The following is a 22,842-nucleotide window of genomic DNA, read 5'->3' as shown; positions in this document are numbered from 1 at the left end:
GTCGGATGTTTGTGATCGTGAAGGATTTCGCGTATCTTCCACCTCGCGACTTTGATGCCTTCGTGTGAATTAATTACAAATGTTGCTACACGAAAGAGTATGAATTTTTATTACTTACCTGTGGCACGACGTCCATACAAAATTTCAGCAATTTCCGACCATCCATGGTCTACTTCGAAAATGCGTGCGCAGGTGGCGATGTTCAGCTGACGCAGAATACCCCTGTAGGATTGAGTTGGGTTAGGTTAATGGGGCATCTGCGCAGAAGGTGATGCGCAGTGACGTGTGCAAGTTGTCTATGTTAAGGCATCGTATGTGTTCTATTATCGATTGCGGGATATTAAAAACTCGAATATTTCAATGTTCTTAAATTATAGAACAATCTAGTGTTTAGGTCACTGCGACACCTTTACACTACAAAGATTTTTCATTGGTTACCTACTTTTGGACGTCGCAACACAATCGGTTCACGTCACTTATTCATGTTTTTACGCAATTGTAGTTGTTGAATTGAACGTGTGGTCTGCTTAGGCTTAAGTATTATTAGTACACATGTTAAAAATTTATTTTAATATATATCGAGTGCATAACTCCTTGTTGATATGGTCGATGTTGGTGATCGTTGCCGATTTCGAGTTTCTTCCACCTCGCGACTTTGGTGCCTTATTGAGAATTTATTGTAAGTGTTGTGACACGATAGAGTATGAATTTTAATTACTTACCTGTGGCACGACGTCCATAGAAAATTTCAGCAATTTCCGACCATCCATGGTCTATTTCGAAAATTCGTGTTCAGGTCGCCATGTTCACCTGACGCAGAACACCGCTGTTGGGTTGCCTTGAGTTAGTTAGGTTAGGTTAACGGGGTATATGCGCAGAAGCTGATGCGCAGTGACGTGATGCAAATTGTCTATGTTAAGGCATCGTATGAGTTCCAGTATCGATTGCACGATATTAAACAATCAAATATTTCAATGTTCTTAAATTATAGAACAAACTTGTTGTTTGAGTCTCTACCATAGCATTACACTTCAAAGATTTGTTGACCTCGATAGACTATAGGCTCACGTCACTTGTGCATGATTTTACGCAATTGTAGTTGTTGAATTGCATGTCTGGTCTGCTTACGCTTGAGAATTATTAATACACATGTCACAATTTTATTTTAGAATGTATCGAGATATTACAAAGATCCGGCTTGTCAGAAATATATATGTGTATATATATATATATATATATATATATATATATATATGTGCACACACAGGTCACATTTAGTCATGTCCAACTTCAGTAAATCAGGTACGTCTGGAATTTAGTATTTGGCTGCCACCATAAGAGACACTCGCCTCTTTGTGCACACGTTTAATGTCGAAAGTCAATACACGGAACTTGATGATACGAAACACACAGTAGTTTAATATGTACCGCAGGAAATGAATGTTGCTAATTATCCCGCTGAACATATTTGTTTGAGTACCGACGTCCGAAAGTTTGAACTTAAGAAGGCGAATAACTCTTAGCTAAATCCCAAGGCAAACGTTGAAACACGGAGGCTGCACTGCCTCTCGACAGAAATCAATAACGACTGACTTTCACTTCCGGGTCTGACATCAATCTGACGTATTTAAAAGCTGATGGACAGGTCTTTCCAATCAAATCGAACCACTTAATTTTTGGTTTAGCATTCTCTCCGCTAGAGTTCGTGAGTTCTGCTGTCGACCAATCGCTACGTACAAGGGTTAATGTATTTAAGGGCAAAATAAATTGCAATTACATCATGGACGCTGTTGGTATTCGTGTGTCGTCAGGATAAATAAAAGAATTTTCTACTTTTAGTGTGTGCAGTGCTCTTAGACATAGTCCTTCAGCCAGGTGTGTCATTGCTGCAAATGACGTATGTAAATTTGTGGACGTGTTTGGCATAAACTTTGTTTCTTTTGAGGACACTTTCTCATTAAGAGAAATGGTCTAGAGAGTGGTCTAGCTTATTTCTTTTAATTCGATTATCGCTTCTATGTTCTTTCCTTGTATTGTTATAGTATTTTTTAGTGTTTTACATTTATATTAGTGTTTAAATTGGTAGTTTATTTGTTTTTGTATTTAATTTATATTTTTTGTCAGATTTATAAACACATTTTAATATTGGAGGTCTCTTAATTAAATACTTGTGCAATGAAAACGGATAGAACAGGAAGCGAAAGGAATTTTTGTTTTCGCGACAACCCGCCATAGACCCTGTCCTGAGCCACGTGAATTTAGTCAACGTCCTCACACGCTTTATGATGCTGTTTAATGTTATCCTTTCATCTACTCCTTCGTCTTCCGAGTGTCCTCTTTCAACTTTGCTTGTCTTTAAACAGACGATGAAGCTCATAATAAGTGAATGATCGAATGAGCCCTCTTGCGTCTGTCTGTGCCTCGGAGGGTGTGCCGACATAGAATGGACAGGGTATAATCTCATTCTCTTATTTATTCGGCTCATTTCGGCTGACGAGGTGGAAGTTTGTCGGTCGTTTCTGCGAGAAGGTGAAGGGAATTGTAAACCAGAACGTCGCGTTGATCAGCAATCGAAAGGCCGGATGAGCTTCTGAGGGAACGAACCTCGGCCTTGTGCCACGCCCCCAATTAACACGCGTCACAATTTATTAAGTTGGCTCGACTCACGTATCAGGCGATTGGCTGGCGGTGTTATACTCGCAATGAGAACCAGTTCCCTGGTACGGCTAGACGCAGATTGTGGTATAATATTAAAATGGAGCGTAAATAAACAAGGTCTTACGTGGAATCATCTGGCTCAGAACAAGGACGGGTGGCAGCCATTAGGAAGAAAATAGCGAGCCTTCGGTTCGGTGATAATAATAATAATAATAATAATAATATATTTGGTTTAGACTATATACAGAGATCTGTGGCCGCCTAACACCAGGTTTTCACGGCCACAGTCCTTACATACGTAGCACTATTAGCACTACTGCTTACTACAACTATTCACTAATGCTACTCTACATGACTATTCCTTAATCCCTAATACTATTTACATAACTCTTTCGTATTGTTCTCGTGCCTTCTACCCCAGTGGCAGTTCTAAATTCCTAATTTTGACCTGTCTTTTACATCTTACTTTGTACAGAAATTTCCCTACATCCCTGACCTCCGTGTCATTCGTAGTGCTTAAAATTTTCTTGAAGGCCAACTCTTCGCCAACGGTGAACCACTTGTTCCTCAGGAGCTGTTCCCTCCACCTCCCGGTTTCCGTACACTAGCGGGAAATACTTTTGGCAAGAATGGCGACACATGGACGTTTCAGTGACTTTATCGTCTGTCTGTTACGAGATCATTAAAATATGCGGAATAGTCCAAAGTGCAATGCGCTCACTTCCCGGCTTCTAGCATGAAATGCGAAGACACAGGAGAGCTGATTCTACTGTTTTGTGGAGCCACACGTCGTCTGGTGGTGAATCTGAAAGTGACAGTTGCCTTGAACTTACCAATGAATTCACTGCACATTGCTAATAAGACACAGAGAAAGTCAGAATTTAAGTTCATTGTAGAATCATCTAAATATCGCAAGAAGTGGTTAGTAATATTTTTAATAATGATCGCCGACAGGGGCAGAGGATTTTTCGTCTAGCCTCTGGGGCCCACCCGGCCTCCTATCCAGTGGGTCCTCCCCCGGGGGTAAGGCCCGACCGTGTCGTATCCCTGGCAGGGACTCCATGGGCCCCGGACTCCCCGCGTCAGGATACGAACTGTAGTTTAGCCGAGCAGTTGCTAATTTGATCAGATGGCCTCGACGCTTCTGAGTAAGGCAGCGTTTAAGGGCGAAAGCACAAGAACAATCTTCAATCGATTCCTTTATTACGAATGAGATTAAAATGAAGAAGGTTACACAGATTTACTTGTGCTGAGACTCCTGGACATGCCTCGAGTTCCCCGTTTGATTTCAGCTGTCACATTTTTCTATTACTCTGTATGTACCTTAAGTAAATTCAAGTTCCTAGTTTTGTGTATTTTCTGATAATATTTTGTACTTATTCATTAAAATACACAAATGTACCTTACAAAATACCATGAATAAATAAATACATCTGTTAACTGAAACCATCGTCTGTTTCTTCATGGCATTTGAAAATGTTGGTACTTCCCTAAGGAACATCGCACAATTACCCGGTATATTGGGGCAACTCAGCCAAATGTATTTTCGAATTCTTTTTTAAAATATCACACGTATATCAGAAATCAATACAAAATTCTCAAGTGTGTTGCCTTCGTAATGACTTTTTTGTAAACGATGTTCATGAAGCAAAACATTTAATCTTCCCTTGATGCCGTGAAGACGTTTTTGTAACTCGAAACATGTCGCCACAAGTGGATTCATTTAATACAAGACGTAAAGAGAAACTGCTGTATATTGATGGATGGTAATATTTTAGATAAAATTAAACGTCTTTAAAATAATTAATTTCAATAAGACTTCTTGAGCAGAAGACAATATTTATTTTTATTTTTGTAACTCTTACATCAATTCAAATTTGTACATTATTTTCATAAGGAAAGTAATTAACATCAATTTGTTCGTCTCGGTTGTAATCAACTACAAACCAGTTATTTTCCTGTGCCAGTCCAGGTTCTTAGTTCGAATCCCTGACGGGCTGAACCTTGTGATGATAAGGGTAAACCAGGCTTTGGCATATTAATCCTGTTTATACAAACGAAGTTCGCGTTATGAGATTATATTTGGAACGCCTTACTTCATCCAAATGTGATTGATTTTATGAATTTTGGCATTGATTATTGTATTAAATTTGAAGAGAGTAGCGACAATCAGTCTCTTGAACGTCTTTCCTCGAAACCTTCCGTGACACTCACAAAGCTTTCGCCTCGTAAAAGTTGTTTACGAGGCGAAAACTTAAGCCTTTCCAGATATAGAATGACAGTTGCCCTAGAACAGTCTCGTCACTGCGATTGGGGCAAATGAAATTCGAATGTGGCTTTTCAGAGCGTTTCCGACGTTATGGGGTGATTTTGGGGGACGAATCGGATCGCCGCATTCAATTCAAAATTTAAGAACAGTTACTGTGATAGCGCGCTTGTGTTGTGTTGGACTTCATGTAGTACATAAACAGGAGATTCATTGCAATGCCTGAATATCAACATAATTCTGTCGTTCTATGGCGTTGCACCTCTCCTTTAAAATTTCCCACGTCCTGCCCACACTTCTTCCTTGCGGATCCTGCCAAATATACCCCAACCCTAATTTATCTAATTCCTCTTTTACCCCCTTAGCCCATCCCCCAATTTTCAAGTTCAGTACCTGCCAGTCGTAGCATCTCCTTACTAAATCATCCCTGTCCATTTGCAAAATCCTTAACCAAAATTTTGTGACCAACCCTAAAACCTTGCTCCTCCTGCTGTCTCTCCCCAGTTCCACTTCGGCTACCCCATTTGCTCCGACCCTTGGTATCCCTAGGACCTTCTTACAAAATCTCCTGCATCAGCGTGTCTCAATTCGTGAATAAATTGAGTGATTTCAACAACAACAACTGTGTCGTCAAGAATTGCACCAGCTCAGCGACGTCGCTGCCCTCCCGCGATCGCCGCTCCAATAAAAGCCTCTCCGTGTATTCCCTGAGAGTCGGAGATCCTCGCCCACCGACTGACATATGTCAAGATATCCTGAGAAAACTTTTAACTCTCTCCGCGCACCGAAGTAAGAAACGTTTTAACCACACCAGCGACGGCCTAGCTACTGGATTCGAACCCGTGGCTACATCAGCAGAAGGACGAGTGTGTGTGTGTTGACGGTTACATTTTCAAAGCAACATTTTCTTGCATTTCTCCTTCATTAATTTGTCTCTGTGTTTGTAGGCGTAATCGCTTGCATTCGGTAGGTTCTCGATGAAACAAGTCGACATCCAGTGTCTATAAACATTCATGTCTGCCACCTGGTGCCTGCAATTTGAAATATTAAAAGTGAAAACTAATTCTCTTTCACCGTCCATTAGTATAATCTACACTCAAGTCAATTTTTATCACATTTCACTGACAAAATTACAGAAAACATGTATATATATATATATACTTTTACTTTTGGGGTTCTAAAATATCAGACATTTCAATGTAGAATAAGCATAAAAGAATTATCTTTGGGAGTCGTAAAATGTTTTGCCCTAAAAATATCCATGTCTGATGGGCTGGCTCTGTCTTTGGGTAGAATGGGAAACTGCTTGAAGCTGAGGGCACAGCTTCCACCGAAATGTCGTTGCTTGTATTTTGTTTCCTGACAACCTTAACAAAAATTCCCCCAATCAGAATTTATTCCCACACCATATTTCGGAACAGTTCCCACGTGATCTTTCTTTCACTCATGCACACAGAACACCGGCCAAATTGCTATTATAATGTGACACATTTTATTACATCAAAATGAAGGTAGAGATTACGACTATTTTAAGAGGCTGTCAAATGACTTGTGTTCTGCGCTAACTACGTTTGGTACATTTCATTAAGCCATTACCTTCGATCAGAATAATAAATTTAACCACACACTTTCTTTGGAGAGATAAGCACGTCTTGTTTGAGACATGAGCCCTTGACAATATTTCCTTCTTTTGGCAATATATTTTCAAAAAAAAATTGTGTTCCACCAAAAATAGTTCTGGAGAGGTTCTGCTGGACGTAAAACAGACACAAACCAAAATCGAATGAATTCCTGGTTCTTGAACAGTCGAGTATGACGAAATTTGTCTTCTGGGTTGTGTTTGGAGCTGCTTACTCAATCCGTTAACAGATGGCAGGAGACTGCATGGTCAAACACGGCAAGAGACAGCCATTTTAAAATAAACGTCCATCAGAAATGGGAACAAGAGGCGGTAGGCGTCGTTAAACCTGAAACTGGCCTAACACTTTGATGAAAGCCGAAGATTATGGCGATGCTGATGTGCTGAACGCCAGACACTTCCTGCCCAAGAGAGTGCCACTGATCAAAGAAACTTGGTCAAAGAGCTTCTTATTAATACAGTCACAGCTTACGTCTGATTAGCATTCCCAGTCATTCGCCCTCTGCTTTAACGATTCAGCTTGACCGCAACGTCGCCCTGCCTGCTTTCATTCTACCCCCTTCCTCTCATCCACCTTTCGCGCGTTTATTCAAGGCCGTGAGTAAGCAGGAAGAACCTCTGAAACGTCGGTCAGTTTCTACAACACTACATGGCGCAGCATCCGCAACATCGCGGATACCTTGACCGGAAATGATTCACTTCCTAGAGCTTTTCAAAGGTAACAGTCTGTGATTAAACAGCCCTGAACAATCAAACAAAGAAACAAACCATCGATTTTCCTTGTCTTTGAAATATGCGACGTGGGAGACGAATTTGGTCCCGCTATAATTTCCACCGATGACGAAGATCGTGTCGTCCATCACTTCTGCCTTTAAGTGACATGAATAGTGGTTCATGGCAGGGATTTCGGTCCACGTGTCTTCTGTAGGGTCATATTTTTCGGTACTGAGCTCGGATGATGTCTCGTTGGCTCCTCCTGCACGCACACACATTCCGTAAAAGGTCACAGGATATAAAAAAAGCTGCCAAAGGGAACTTAATCTAACCCCATTCAGCGGTTCCCTTCTTCTTATGTATTATTCTGAGTCCTGGCCACGAAATGTGTGGCTTTTATGGAGCCACAAGATTCATTACCTTATTCACAAAAGTCGGTAGTTGACCTCATCTCACATATTCTAAATCCTTAAAAACATTTTAATATTATCTTTCCTTTTACGCCTATGTATTACATTTGGTATCTTTTCTTCAAGATTACCAATTATAGCTTTTTAGATATTTGTATTTCCCGCAACTTCGATGATTCACACTCCGACTGTCTTTACGCTCTTAAAATTTGTAATTCCGTAAAAGGAACGAATGAAATAAATACAACAAAGAAAATTCATTCCCTCTTGCATTGTCAGTTTTTGTACCAGGAACAGCTACAATTTTATTTTCGTACTTGTAGCATCAGGAAATTGCGTCTGACATCTCTTGTCTACTTCATGAAACTGATTGCGAATGTAGATTTCAACACAAAACACAAGATGCGCTGTTCAAAACGGCGTTACACAAACAACTGACGAAATACAAAAAAATGCGAAGGGACTGCTTTAAACCATCGGCTTTTTGGGGATAACACCACGGCAAACTGGAATTTCCTTGCTACAAGAACAAAATATTTACCTTTAAAACTGCGACTGTGTAATAAATGGGGCATGCGTTAGTTGAGATACCACAAGAGATTATGCGTTGTTAGTTAGTTAGTTAGTTAAGTGTTCTTTGTGGAGAATATAATCGAAACCACGTATCGGGGTTATAATTACTTACAAACTCTGTAATGACGGGAGAAAAACGCTGTTCATAAAATCTCAGTCACTCAAAGAAAACCATGAAAACATTTCACAATAGCAAGTTCTGTCAGGAGGACAGAGGAGCATCGCTCAGAATGTCCAGAGTTCTCACCTAGGGCGTACAGACAGCCGTGGAACGCGACGCAAGAATGCAGGGCACGTCGATAATGCATTGGTGCAACGAACGTCCATCGATTGGTGTCCGGGTCATAAACTTCCACCGAGTTTAGAAAATTGCAATCATAATATCCACCAGCGACGTACATTTTGTCTGCAAAAACAAATTAGCCATGTTACACGAACTGTACTCACATTTGGTGTAGGCAGAGGCGTGAAAACTGGTCCATGCAGAGCACAGACATGGGACAATCTGTACTTAAATTAGTAAATCTATTAAGTCCCCCTTCGAGTCACAGAAACTGCACTGTTCATCTGTTTCTTTGTTTCGAGAGCAGACAATCAGCGTGTCAAAGAAGATGAGTTTAACTGATAAAATTTAACATAAACAGCATAAAGTGATTAAATTAATGCATAATGGAAATGATGGTAAGTTACATCTTCTGTGAAACGAATTTTATTAAATTTGTTACCAGAGATGTACGGTACGAGTTGCTAAAAGGTGCTCTACATTTATAACATAATGTGCTACTTTTAACTGTCTCTGAAACATATTGCATCTGCATTATTTGAGAGCCAATTTGATAGTTTGATGGTTGTTTGCATTCACTTCTAGTGTACACTAAAAAGGCAGAGGACGACGCACAGGGACAGCTTACGAGAGCAGAAGAAACCATCACGCACTCAGAACTTCAAGCCGTTGCAGTCTGTGAAATAACGTAGTCCGTAGCGCGGATAAAAGAAGAGATAATAAAAGAATATGGGACGATGGAGGGAGGGAAACTAAGATCAAGAGCGAAGAGGAATGCCTTGATGATGAAGGCATAAGGTTCGTCTGAAACGTCGGCGGAAGCCAAGAGACAGCCATCTTCGTACTCCCCGCCGTTAGAACCTCAAATCCCGCGATTCCTTCAACCGTTCTTGGGACACGGACAGATGGACAGACAGACAGGCGCCTCGCCTTCTGCACTAATTCACAAATTTCTGTTTCACAGGATTTACGTACCATTGAGTGCAGTCGCACTTGCATAGCATCGCTCTTTGTTCAAGGGAGCGATCAAAGACCACTTGTTCATCTTGCAGTCGTATCTTTCAACCGTTCTGTGAAACCGTGTTTCATCTTGACCGCCCATGGCGTACACTGCAGCTCGCAGAACTGCCACCATTAAAGCGGTTCTGAAACGAACAAAAGTACGCTGTCTGCTATGCTCATTTATTGCTGATTCAGATGCATTTCCTCTCGCAGATCGCAATTGTTCGCTCGTCATTGTTAAGTCACAATTCAAATTAACAAGCAAATCGCATTCTTAAAGCCAACTTTGTCGCAAAATCCTCCGACCTATTCACACTTTGCACGATGCTCCTGTATGTGAGTGGTACAATTTTACATCCCCTGCCCGCATTTATATCTTGACTAAGACAGCGACTATCAGCTTCTTAAGAAGGACTCTGTTCCAAGGAGTTCCTTATATACGAAGCTGCATCTTACCTGCGTTCATGCATAGGCGCCACCTCGCGGCATGTCTTCGTAACAGCGTTGAAGCAGCTACATGAGTTAAAGGTTTCAACGCCGTTCTCGCCTCCGATGACGTAAATGTCGACACCGACTACTGCCGTGCCATGGCCTGCTCGCGGACCGATCGAGTTGAACCCCTCCACCTGCACGAAGGACAGGTTATGGCTTTATGTTGCTTTGGATCACTTAGTCTACTAAAGTGAAGTCCTTACATTAGAGTCCAAGCGACCAACCACCAGAGCAGAGGTTCAACCCCCAACAGTGGACCGAAATTGCTACACTGCGGTGGGTGGCACTCGACAAAGACGGTGAGAAATTAACTTGGAGCGAAGGTGGAAACAGAAAGACCCGAAGAGAAGCTCTCGTTAAGTTCGACAGACAAACGTAGAATTAATTTCTGATCAACAGCTGACATTTCAGGTTCGTGCGATGGCAAAGACAGATGTTGGTGTTTTGGGTTTTATCGACGCAAAGATGGAGGCAGTACGTCCCCCACCCCACCTCAAAGCCTTCTAATTCACAAGGCGTTACCACGCAGATGGCCAACATCCACACCGATCAGTGCTTCATTTATTACGTTGAAATCCACTGACGATCAACGATGTCTAAAATCAGCAGACAGGTTGCCATGACAGTTAAAGTAGGACTCTTATTGTAAGCGGTATTTAAGGAAAACTTTACATCCTTCGTCGATTACTATTAGAACTTACATTGTACACGAGACTTAGCACGTGTGTAATTTATTTATTTATTCTTTTGACGTAAATACGTCTATGAGAAAGGTTCATTCGGCAAAAAAGTGGAACGAAAAAGGGAAACGAAAAAGTGCAACTTATTTGTTATGCTACCTAGGAAACGTCATCTGTTCACTCGGCATTGTTGTTACCTAGGAAACGTTACATTACATTAAAATACATTACATTCATCTACCACAGACCCATCTTAAGCGTAACTATTTCAAGTTAAGTATTCAATCATTTTTGTTACCTAGGAAACGTCATCTGTTTACTCGGCATTGTTGTTGCCTATAAAACATTACATTACCTTACCTTACCTTACTAATTCAAGTTAAATAAGCTAAGTCTTAATCAAACTTATCTCAATTGTAAAGCGGGTATAAAGGAAATATTTAGAATAAAGCCAATATATAAACTTCCTTTCCGTATACACGTATTTACGTCAAATTCTCAGCAACCGTGGTTCCACTGTCACTTTTTAATTCATGTCTTTGGAGCTCCTCTTAAAAAAGTGTTCAGTGCAATGGAAATAAAAGATCACGAAATCAAGAGGCTAAGAGCTGCTTGTGATTAAGCTTAAATAAACGATTACTTAGTACAAATAAACAAATAGGAGGAAAAGTAGTTTTTCTCGGAGGCGTCATTTAACAAGCCGCGGTAAGAGTAGAAATGCGTGCAACTCACAACACTCCACCGGTCTGCTCGTGCGTCGTACGCTTCGATCACATCTGACGGCTCTCCGTCGCAACACCCACCAATAGCAAACAGAATGTCCTGTGGGATTCGCGGGTAGGCAATCCTTGGTGTCACGAATTCCTTGTCTTCCTTCGTCAACATTTTCACGTCGTCCAGGAATGTGAGCGTCTCCGAGATCACGGGTCTGCAGGCTTCATTTTCCGTCACGTACGGGTGCTCTGACACCTGTTGATCAGTTCAATGTGGACCTTATGAACTTTTAGGAAGGGACGCCATGCTCAATTGCAGAGCACACATGAAATTCACACATAATTTGGTTGGGAACTCACCGAAATAGACTATGGTATATGCAGGAAAATATGGTTTTTGGTTTGTGTAACGACGCTCTTAAGAAATGTACAGGTTGTGGAGAGAAGCGAAATCAAGGTTAAATCGATCTTAGAAAAAAACTATTGAAATGTGTTTCAACCGAAATCTAAATACTTCATTAATTGTTACATTTTGAGTTACATTCAAAATTGTAATTTATTTCTCGTCTCTCCCGTACGAGATGCACATTCTTTTTGATTCGATAACTTTAATTAATTGTCAAAATTACGTAGCATCAAAGAAAATTATGACAATTAGTTGCTTCGAGTGCCAAGGGAGGCAACCTTCTGCATGTTAATGGTTGGGTTGAAGGCCCGTCAACACAACAGCGTGGGGTTATTGGCTCATTGTCTATTACGAGCCATTGCATGTTTCGACCTTAATTAGTCATCATCAGGTGGTTCTCTTTAAGTGTTGGAAACTAGTAGACACGAATGCTAAACTGTAAAGACACTTGAAGCAGTTAACATTTTCATGAATCCGTGCGATTGTTTCACAAGTATTCGTAAGAGGCGAGTGGCTGAAATCACAAGGCATTTGACCTTGGATAGAACATTTTTTCCTCTCGGGTTAAAGCGCATGATGAAATGGAAGAAGGAATATCTTAAGTTGTAAGGCTGCTTCGTGAGATTACGTTTAAAATATCTGAATGTTCAAGCTATAAGTTTGAAGTCTCTCGGGTAATTTATTCTTGGATGTAGAACGAAGCCTTCTTGCCGCAATTTTCGGATACCTGTTGTCCCTATGTGGTCAATCAGCTACAGATTATCATGCTAAGTGTTCATCGTCTGAGATGCGTGAAATTGTTATAGCAGCTAAGACCCGCGTAGGAACTTTGGTTAAGTAGAACGCTGCGCCGGAAGACATGATTTATCTGTTGGAGGATTTTCCTATTCAAGCGGAGTGGACGATTGACTGGAGTTAACGGTGGAATGCTGTAGTTGAACTGATCTTAATTAACGCTGAGACTGTAATAAAAGATTGTAGCGCAGTTGGACTCTCAAAATTAGAGACGATGAATAAAAGGCGATTATTAACTCGAACAACATTTCTGCATAAACGGGCGAATCGAATATTTGTTTTGCACACACACACACATGCGAGCGTGTTACCAACGGCATTCCACAGGTAGTTACTGTAACCATGGCAACTAAGTTAATCTGGGGATTTCTTACGCAGCAAATTTTGCACAGAAGAAGGCATTAAAATCTTTGTGTAGTTTTACACGTTGTTATTGTAAGATTTTAACCAGAATTGGAATATGTCAACAGATTCTGTTAAAGCTCATCAGCATTAAATCTAATGAATATCAGTTCAGACATTCTCGAGCTGGAACTGCGGACAGACAGACAGACGGGCTTACACGTGACGAAGAAAAAGGTTCACAATTTGCATTAATTAGTTACGAACACGTGTGAATATGGAATTAAAAATGCGGGCTTTACTTCCATGAAAATCCACGATTTCAGGGTCTTACTGACCTCTTCCTTGAAATACTTTGCATCAAGTTGTCCAAGTCTGACGCCCTTCAAAAGGCCCGCGATGTGACCTTTCCTGTTGTCCGGGTCGTGGTTGATCCACCGGAGAATGCACTCCCACACAAATTTCTCGTCCTTCACGTTCAGTTCCTCGGACTCGATTATCGCTTGCAGCTCCTCTACAGGCAGTTCCAGGAGTTCTTCGCTCTGCTGAGACAGTTCCACGAAGTTGCGTTGAACGAAGCGACGAGCGGGAGTCTCGAGGTCGGCGAAGGAGTGAAACCTGCGGCAGCGAAGGTAACGCTGTCACAATTAAACACTACAGCAAGAACTGGATTCTCAAGCATTTGCACACCACATTATTTCGCCTCAAGTTTTCACCTTAGCCTTTTGGAGCCCAAATGAGCGAGACTGAGAGCAGACACGTGGAGAGGCAACGCTGAGAGACGCTCCGTTTAACCGATCCAAAATACAAAGTTGTCGGCTCTGAAGGTACCCAGGCAATGCCCGTTGGTCCTCGCGATAAGGTTGTAGGTTGAAACAAGGGCATGGCGTACGCAAGTGAAGCAGGCAGTGAGATGAGGAGTGTAGAATTTTGAATTCTGGCCTTAACCTTGGCGAAACGACGTTTTGGTAACTGCGTGTGTTAATCCCGTGAAACCTCGTGTAACCGGACTAAATGGAGGAACCACGTGTCTGATGAGCGGGGGAAAGGGGAACGTGGTCATGGATATGAACAAATAAGTAGAGACTCAATACAGATTTTCCTCGTCGGCCGATAATGCGGGCGTGTCGAACGCACAAGCCGACGGCGAGTGTCACTTGTGAGCGCAACTCGAGGGAGTCCCTGTACTAAAAGAGTGAATTTATAAGTCATTCTGTCCATCGCATGAACTGGAGGTTCTAATGTGAATCTGCTGATGTCAGTTGATTTGCTTGCTATGTTGTTCTGAACAAGAAGGAGTAAGGGTTCATCATCTACGGGGACCAGCGGGTTGTTTCTTGTCTTTGCCCGATATTAACCAATTCTCTAAATGTCCAGAAGTGTTCATAATAATCAGCAAAATCTGGGGTGAGGCTAGATCAATGAACTGTACCGCGTGGACTTCGATTTAAACACTCTCGCCGGTGGAATCCAATCGCAACCGATCCGGTTGAAACTCGGTCGCTTATTGCGGGAATCGGATAATCGAGGCTCGGTTAACAGAGGTTTTGCTGTATGCAGAAATATGTGGGGCTGAATGTTGATTTTGATATTGGGAGGATTATGTAAGAAGCAAGGAATGCCGCGGAGAAAGAAAGAAAGAAGAAAGAAAGAAGGATAGGAATTCGAGTGGATTTGATTATGACTCAGCAATAGATCGCGATTAACGTTTCTTATGGTGAAATTATTCATCTGCTTGTCATAATGACGCTCAAAACATACGCAGTTAAATCAGACCTGCCCTGACCTACAACGCTTTATAAATTACCCAGTCCTCAGTCAGAGGCTTTAATCTCCGACCCGGCACTCGGCTGCTCTCTTGAGTAAGGCTGTTTCGTTCCAGCGACTAAGGCTGGCGAAACAGCAAATTTCAAATGAACATCAATTACCTTGCGAACTGCAAGATGCCGATACACTTGTCGACGTTTATCTCGTCCTTGAGGAAGTTGCAGCAGAGTTCGATAACGCCTGTTATACACAAGTAATCAGCCGCCACGAGCAGCTGACGCGCGTTGTCGGAGTGGATGTCCAAATCGCGAAAATAAACATAATCCAGTATCTTGGTCATCATGTCTGAGCTGACTCCGTGGAGGAGAACATCAGTCTCCTCACCGGTGTGCAGTTTTGTCGTGAAGAGGGTCCTGAAACGTCGATTTGGAGAAACGGCGAGCAGAAAATTACAAGTCATGCGCATAAACTTTAAGTTTTTATGAGTCACGTGGCCAAATAAAAGTATCTTTTTGTCAATGTGGTGGATGAATTCTTGTTATCGGAATACTTCAAAAACTCCCAGAATGAGTACGAATGGGACCAGATTAACTGCGAGAGGTTCAAGAGCGGGCGTAGACTTAACAGAATATAATTTACAAATCGGAAAGCAAGCAGCGAACATTTGAACTATATAATGGCCACCTCGTTTCTTACATAACCTTCACTCCTTCAAGAGGTATCTGAGGTTATAACAACTAATACAAAAGTTATAAAGCCAACGCAAATATTTCAACATACATCGCGTGCTGTACATTCCACTGAATGTTCAGTTTGTAATATGAAATCTATTTCCTCTGTCAAAACATTTTCCCGACAATAAATCACTTGAAATAAAAGCCGATGTTTCTACACGGCCTTTAAGAAGTGATCACCAACCAGAAAACATATTCCTATTACAAATTAAGGGATTTGTAGCGCAACACAAACAGAAAAATTTGATTTTCTGAAAATTGAAAGAGGGCACAGCTCGTAACAAGACTTGAGACACGTCTCTTGGAAAACAGAAACAATGGGTCACGCTTATAATTCATTTCTCATTTCGAGAACCCAGGGCATCTATATTTAAAACACAAGCAGATTAAAGTATGCACAAATTCTCGAAAGATTCTCTCCTGACAATGAAACATGTATTCATCGTCCTGATGACGGAGGCAGTATGACCTCCGAAACGTTGGTTAACATTGACCAGACTACACGGCGCAACAAGCCAGAAGACGGAAATCTTCATATTTTAATCGCCCTGATGATGGAGGCAGTATGACCTCTGAAACGTTTGTTAACATCGACCAGACTACACAGCGCAAGAACCCACAAAATAGAAATCTTCATATATTAATCGCCCTAATGATGGAGGCAGTATGACCTCCGAAACGTTGGTTAACATCGACCAGACTACACAGCGCAACAATCCAGAAGACACAAATCTTCATATTTTTAGTCGCCCTGATGATGGGGGCAGTATGACCTCCGAAATGATGGTTAACATCAACCAGATTACACGGCGCAACAACCCAGAAGACAGAAATCTTCATACTCATCGCCCTGATGAAAGAGGCAGTATGACCTCTGAAACGTTGGTTAACATCGACGAGACTACACGACGCAACAACCCAGAAGACAGAAATCTTCATACTCATCGCCCTGATGACGGAGGCAGTATGACCTCTGAAACGTTGGTTAACATCGACCAGACTACACGACGCAACAACCCAGAAGACAGAAATCTTCATACTCATCGCCCTGATGACGGAGGCAGTATGACCTCTGAAACGTTGGTTAACATCGACCAGACTACACAGCGCAACAACCCAGAAGACAGAAATCTTCATACTCATCGCCCTGATGACGGAGGCAGTATGACCTCTGAAACGTTGGTTAACATCGACCAGACTACACAGCGCAACAACCCAGAAGACAGAAATCTTCATACTCATCGCCCTGATGACGGAGGCAGTATGACCTCTGAAACGTTGGTTAACATCGACCAGACTACACAGCGCAACAACCCAGAAGACAGACATCTTCATACTCATCGCCCTGATGACGGAGGCAGTATGACCTCTGAAACGTGGGTTAACATCGACCAGACTACACGACGCAACAACCCAGAAGACAGAAATCTTCATACTCATCGCCCTGATGACGGAGGCAGTATGACCTCTGAAACGTTGGTTAACATCGACCAGACTACACAGCGCAACAACCCAGAAGACAGAAATCTTCATACTCATCGCCCTGATGACGGAGGCAGTATGACCTCTGAAACGTGGGTTAACATCGACGAGACTACACGACGCAACAACCCTTAAGACAGAAAACTTCATACTCATCGCCCTGATGACGGAGGCAGTATGACCTCTGAAACGTTGGTTAACATCGACCAGACTACACAGCGCAACAACCCTTAAGACAGGAATCTTCATACTCATCGCCCTGATGACGGAGGCAGTATGACCTCCGAAACGTTGGTTAACATCGACCAGACTACACAGCGCAACAACCCAGAAGACAGAAAACTTCATACTCATCGTCCTGATGACGGAGGCTGTATGACCTCTGAAACGTTGGTTAACATCGACCAGACTACACAGCGCAACAACCCTTAAGACAGGAATCTTCATACTCATCGCCCTGATGACGGAGGCAGTATGACCTCCGAAACGTTGGTTAACATCGACCAGACTACACAGCGCAACAACCCAGAAGACAGAAAACTTCATACTCATCGTCCTGATGACGGAGGCTGTATGACCTCTGAAACGTTGGTTAACATCGACCAGACTACACGACGCAACAACCCTTAAGACAGAAAACTTCATACTCATCGTCCTGATGACGGAGGCTGTATGACCTCTGAAACGTTGGTTAACATCGACCAGACTACACAGCGCAACAACCCTTAAGACAGAAATCTTCATACTCATCGCCCTGATGACGGAGGCAGTATGACCTCTGAAACGTTGGTTAACATCGACCAGACTACACAGCGCAACAACCCTTAAGACAGAAATCTTCATACTCATCGCCCTGATGACGGAGGCAGTATGACCCCCGAAACGTTGGTTAACATCAACCAGACTACACAGCGCAACAACCCAGAAGACAGAAATCTTCATACTCATCGCCCTGATGACAGAGGCAGTATGACCTCTGAAACGTTGGTTAACATCGACCAGACTACACAGCGCAACAACCCAGAAGACGGATATCTTCATACTCTGATGACGGAGGCAGTATGACCTCCGAAACGTTGGTAAACATCGACCAGACTACACGGCGCAACAACCCAGAAGACAGAAATTTTCATACTAATCACCCTGATGATGGAGGCAGTATGACCTCTGAAACTTTGGTTAACATCGACCGGACTACACAGCGCAACAACCCAGAAGACAGAAATCTTCATACTCATCGCCCTGATGACGGAGGCAGTATGACCTCTGAAACGTTGGTAAACATCGACGAGACTACACGACGCAACAACCCAGAAGACAGAAATCTTCATACTCATCGCCCTGATGACGGAGGCAGTATGACCTCTGAAACGTTGGTTAACATCGACGAGACTACACAGCGCAACAACCCAGAAGACAGAAATCTTCATACTCATCGCCCTGATGACGGAGGCAGTATGACCTCCGAAACGTTGGTTAACATCGACGAGACTACACAGCGCAACAACCCAGAAGAAAGAAATCTTCATACTCATCGCCCTGATGACGGAGGCATTATGAAGTCCGAAACGTTGGTTAACATCGACCAGACTACACAGCGCAACAAACCAGAAGACAGAAATCTTCATACTCACCGCTGTGAAAACCTCATCGCCCTGATGACGGAGGCAGTATGACCTCTGAAACGTTGGTAATCATCGACCAGACTACACAGCGCAACAACCCAGAAGACAGAAATCTTCATACTCATCGCCCTGATGACGGAGGCAGTATGACCTCTGAAACGTTGGTTAACATCGACGAGACTACACAGCGCAACAACCCAGAAGACAGAAATCTTCATACTCATCGCCCTGATGATGGAGGCAGTATGACCTCCGAAACGTTGGTTAACATCGACCAGACTACACAGCGCAACAACCCAGAAGACGGAAATCTTCATACTCTGATGACGGAGGCAATATGACCTCTGAAACGTTGGTTAACATCGACCAGACTACACAGCGCAACAAACCGGAAGACAGAAATCTTCATACTCACCGCTGTGAAAACCTCATCGCCCTGATGACGGAGGCAGTATGACCTCTGAAACGTTGGTAATCATCGACCAGACTACACAGCGCAACAACCCAGAAGACAGAAATCTTCATACTCGTCGCCCTGATGACGGAGGCAGTATGACCTCTGAAACGTTGGTTAACATCGACCATTCTACACGGCGCAACAACCCAGAAGACAGAAATCTTCATACTCACTGCTGTGAAAACCTCATCGCCCTGATGATGGAGGCAGTATGACCTCCGAAACGTTGGTTAACATCGACCAGACTACACAGCGCAACAATCCAGTAGACGGAAATCTCATACTCTGATGACGGAGGCAGTATGACCTCTGAAACGTTGGTTAACATTGACCAGACTATACAGCGCAACAACCCAGAAGACAGAAATCTTCATACTCTGATGACGAAGGCAGTATGACCTCTGAAGCGTTGGTTAACATCGACCAGACTACACAGCGCAACAACCCAGAAGACGGAAATCTTCATACTCTGATGACGGAGGCAGTATGACCTCTGAAACTTTGGTTAACATCGACCAGACTACACAGCGCAGCAACCCAGAAGACAGAAATCTTCATACTCATCGCCCTGATACGGAGGCAGTATGACCTCTGAAACGTTGGTTAACATCGACGAGACTACACAGCGCAACAACCCAGAAGACAGAAATCTTCATACTCATCGCCCTGATGATGGAGGCAGTATGACCTCCGAAACGTTGGTTAACATCGACCAGACTACACAGCGCAACAACCCAGAAGACGGAAATCTTCATACTCTGATGACGGAGGCAATATGACCTCTGAAACGTTGGTTAACATCGACCAGACTACACAGCGCAACAAACCGGAAGACAGAAATCTTCATACTCACCGCTGTGAAAACCTCATCGCCCTGATGACGGAGGCAGTATGACCTCTGAAACGTTGGTAATCATCGACCAGACTACACAGCGCAACAACCCAGAAGACAGAAATCTTCATACTCGTCGCCCTGATGACGGAGGCAGTATGACCTCTGAAACGTTGGTTAACATCGACCATTCTACACGGCGCAACAACCCAGAAGACAGAAATCTTCATACTCACTGCTGTGAAAACCTCATCGCCCTGATGATGGAGGCAGTATGACCTCCGAAACGTTGGTTAACATCGACCAGACTACACAGCGCAACAATCCAGTAGACGGAAATCTCATACTCTGATGACGGAGGCAGTATGACCTCTGAAACGTTGGTTAACATTGACCAGACTACACAGCGCAACAACCCAGAAGACAGAAATCTTCATACTCTGATGACGAAGGCAGTATGACCTCTGAAGCGTTGGTTAACATCGACCAGACTACACAGCGCAACAACCCAGAAGACGGAAATCTTCATACTCTGATGACGGAGGCAGTATGACCTCTGAAACTTTGGTTAACATCGACCAGACTACACAGCGCAGCAACCCAGAAGACAGAAATCTTCATACTCATCGCCCTGATACGGAGGCAGTATGACCTCGGATGTTTCAGACGTGCTTACTGCCTCTATCAAGGAAATAAAGGAGGAAGTACGTCTGAAATGCCACTCAGTTTCTACGGCGCAACGTCCAGAAGACATTCTTCTTCTTCTTCTTCCTCTCCGCCGTGAGATTTCATGACAACGAACAAATAACAAAAGACAATCAGCCGTATAAAAATACACGTTTCTGTATCAAAGGGGATGAAACATTTCTCATACGAATTGACGTCTTTTATGTCCTAATTTCACGTGTTAATAAACCACGTCAGTAAATAAACAAACCTGAAATATTCGCTGCGCATCGACAGAATCACTCTGTGGACTCGGAAGACGCCGCCGTCCTCCAACCTCAGCACCGCGTCACACAAGAGTTTCTCCTCTCTCAGCTTATTCAGACTGAGCAATGCTTTGGTGCACGTGAACCTGCCGCCGACATGAAAACAGCTGCGACTTTGGTTTGACTCCATCTCCTGAAAAACAGTCGATCGCTGTTACAGATTTTTCTTCAAACCGACTCTTGTGCACATCAACTGAGAGTGACTGAGAGGGAACACGGTACTGAGAAGAATATCTGGTCCTGCGAGAAAGTTACTGACAACGGAATGGCGAAAATTGTATAATATGGAGCTTTATGGATCTCTTCACTAATTAATAAATAGTAGGCTGTCGGATAAAGCGTGATTAGATGGGCTGGGCATGTAGTACACATGACAGAGGCAAGTACTACAACTTTTTTATCGGAAGACCTGAAAAGAAAAGGTCAGTTGACAGTCCTATAAGTTGCTAGGATAATAGTAAAATGGATCTTAGAGAGGTGGGGAATGATAGTGTGGATTGACTTCATCTGCTTGTGGATGTGGCTTAGAGGCGGGGTCTTGTAAACACGGGCATGAAACTTTATGTTTCTTAAAAGGCGAGGCATTTGATTACCAGGGCTACTGTTAGATTCTCAAGCAGGTCTTCAGCTCCATAGATTCAGTTTGTTTCATTGTTATAGAAATGGATGTTGAGATCCGACACAAAATGACAAAGCTTTAAATGTGATATATAACTAACTAACTAACTATCTAACTAGACGGCTTACGGAATATTAAGTTTCATCACCGAATTAACCAAAGCCCTCCACCGGACCCTGTCCTGGGCCAACAAAATGCAGTTTCCTTCGACTCCTATCTCCCTTAGATCCCACCTGAGATTATACTCCCATCTACGTCTAGGTCTCCCCAATGGCCTCTTCTCCTCAGGCTTTCCAAAAATACCCAGTGCACACCTCTCGCCCCATCCATGCACTCCACATGCCCCGCCCATCGCACTCTTCTTGGCTTAATCACCCTGAAGATGTGACTGATTTAGGCAATATTAAGTAATGCCGCGTGTTTGTCATTACTCGCATAAATTTAAATCTTCTTATATGTAAACTACGTAGACATTACGTATAAAATATCAGTGTAATCTATAAAGTCTTAGATGCTTCTACTCTGGTGAACCGATTTTAAAAATTTACGAAAAGAATATGCCATTGAAATTGCGTGACCTTTGATGTAGAACCAGACAGTTAAGAATTAAATTTTGGAAAAAGAAGGTTACACTTTTCATAAGCATAAAATTGTCGAGTACTTCTCTCTGTAGAACTAAAAGTACTTAAGAGCTGACGTGATTAAGGACTTTCCTGCCTAAGTTACACATTTATATAAACCACGAGCACAAAATGTAATATAAATTTATCAAACGAACGCGAAAATTACAGTTGGGAACAGTCACAAAAGCTCTAATTTGTTCTAACGCATGCGTAGATGCCTAAATCACGCCACTCACATACTGCAATGTGCAAGATATTCTATGGAAAGTCGATTGCTACTCGGCTCGTCAAAGAATAGTCCACTTCCTTTACTGAACCAGAAGGTTCATCATCGTCAGCCCCCCACCGGGGTCTATCCTGAACCAGTTGCATTCAATTCGCTCCATCGAGTCCCATCTCCCTAAAATCCATCTTAATGTTATCCTGCCACCTACGCCGAGGTCTTCCCAGAGGTCTCCTCCCTTCAGGTCTTGTAAACAGCCCTCCCCAGCCCCCCCCCCCCCCAACAACATCGGGTGAGGAGCTCGTCATGCATTTTCTTTATTATCTGTCCCACTCCCGGTTTGGGTCCAAACATCTTCCTCGACACTCTGTTCTCAGAGACCCTCAGTCTATGTTCCTCTCTCAAAGTGAGAGACCATGTTTTGCACCCATAAATTCTTTTGCACTCGATAATAGCAATCATTCCCCGGATTTAATCTGCTGATGTAGGAGATAATGAGAGGGAGATTCATCGAT

At 42.9% G+C, this 22,842-nt stretch overlaps 1 protein-coding gene across 1 annotated transcript; it reads right to left on the bottom strand.

Annotated features, from left to right (window-relative positions):
• Nucleotides 1-4,490: 4,490 nt before the first annotated feature.
• On the bottom strand, nt 4,491-20,995 carry LOC110838520 (kelch-like protein 10). The gene is made up of 9 exons (XM_087345280.1): nt 20,808-20,995; nt 14,902-15,153; nt 13,312-13,591; nt 11,450-11,686; nt 10,002-10,171; nt 9,519-9,688; nt 8,508-8,666; nt 7,332-7,539; nt 4,491-5,955 (listed from the first exon to the last, which is right to left on the bottom strand). The coding sequence occupies exons 1-9, from the start codon at nt 20,990-20,992 to the stop codon at nt 5,817-5,819; spliced, it is 1,800 nt and encodes a 599-aa protein (XP_087201406.1). The 5' UTR covers nt 20,993-20,995; the 3' UTR covers nt 4,491-5,816.
• Nucleotides 20,996-22,842: the final 1,847 nt, after the last annotated feature.

This window comes from Zootermopsis nevadensis, unplaced genomic scaffold (genome assembly GCF_977971745.1).
Source record: "Zootermopsis nevadensis isolate Lab colony 2312 unplaced genomic scaffold, Znev_1.0 Znev_ptg000008l, whole genome shotgun sequence".
Lineage (NCBI taxonomy): Eukaryota > Metazoa > Arthropoda > Insecta > Blattodea > Termopsidae > Zootermopsis > Zootermopsis nevadensis.
Note: the sequence above shows the minus strand (reverse complement) of the source record. Positions and strands in the feature narration are given on the sequence as shown.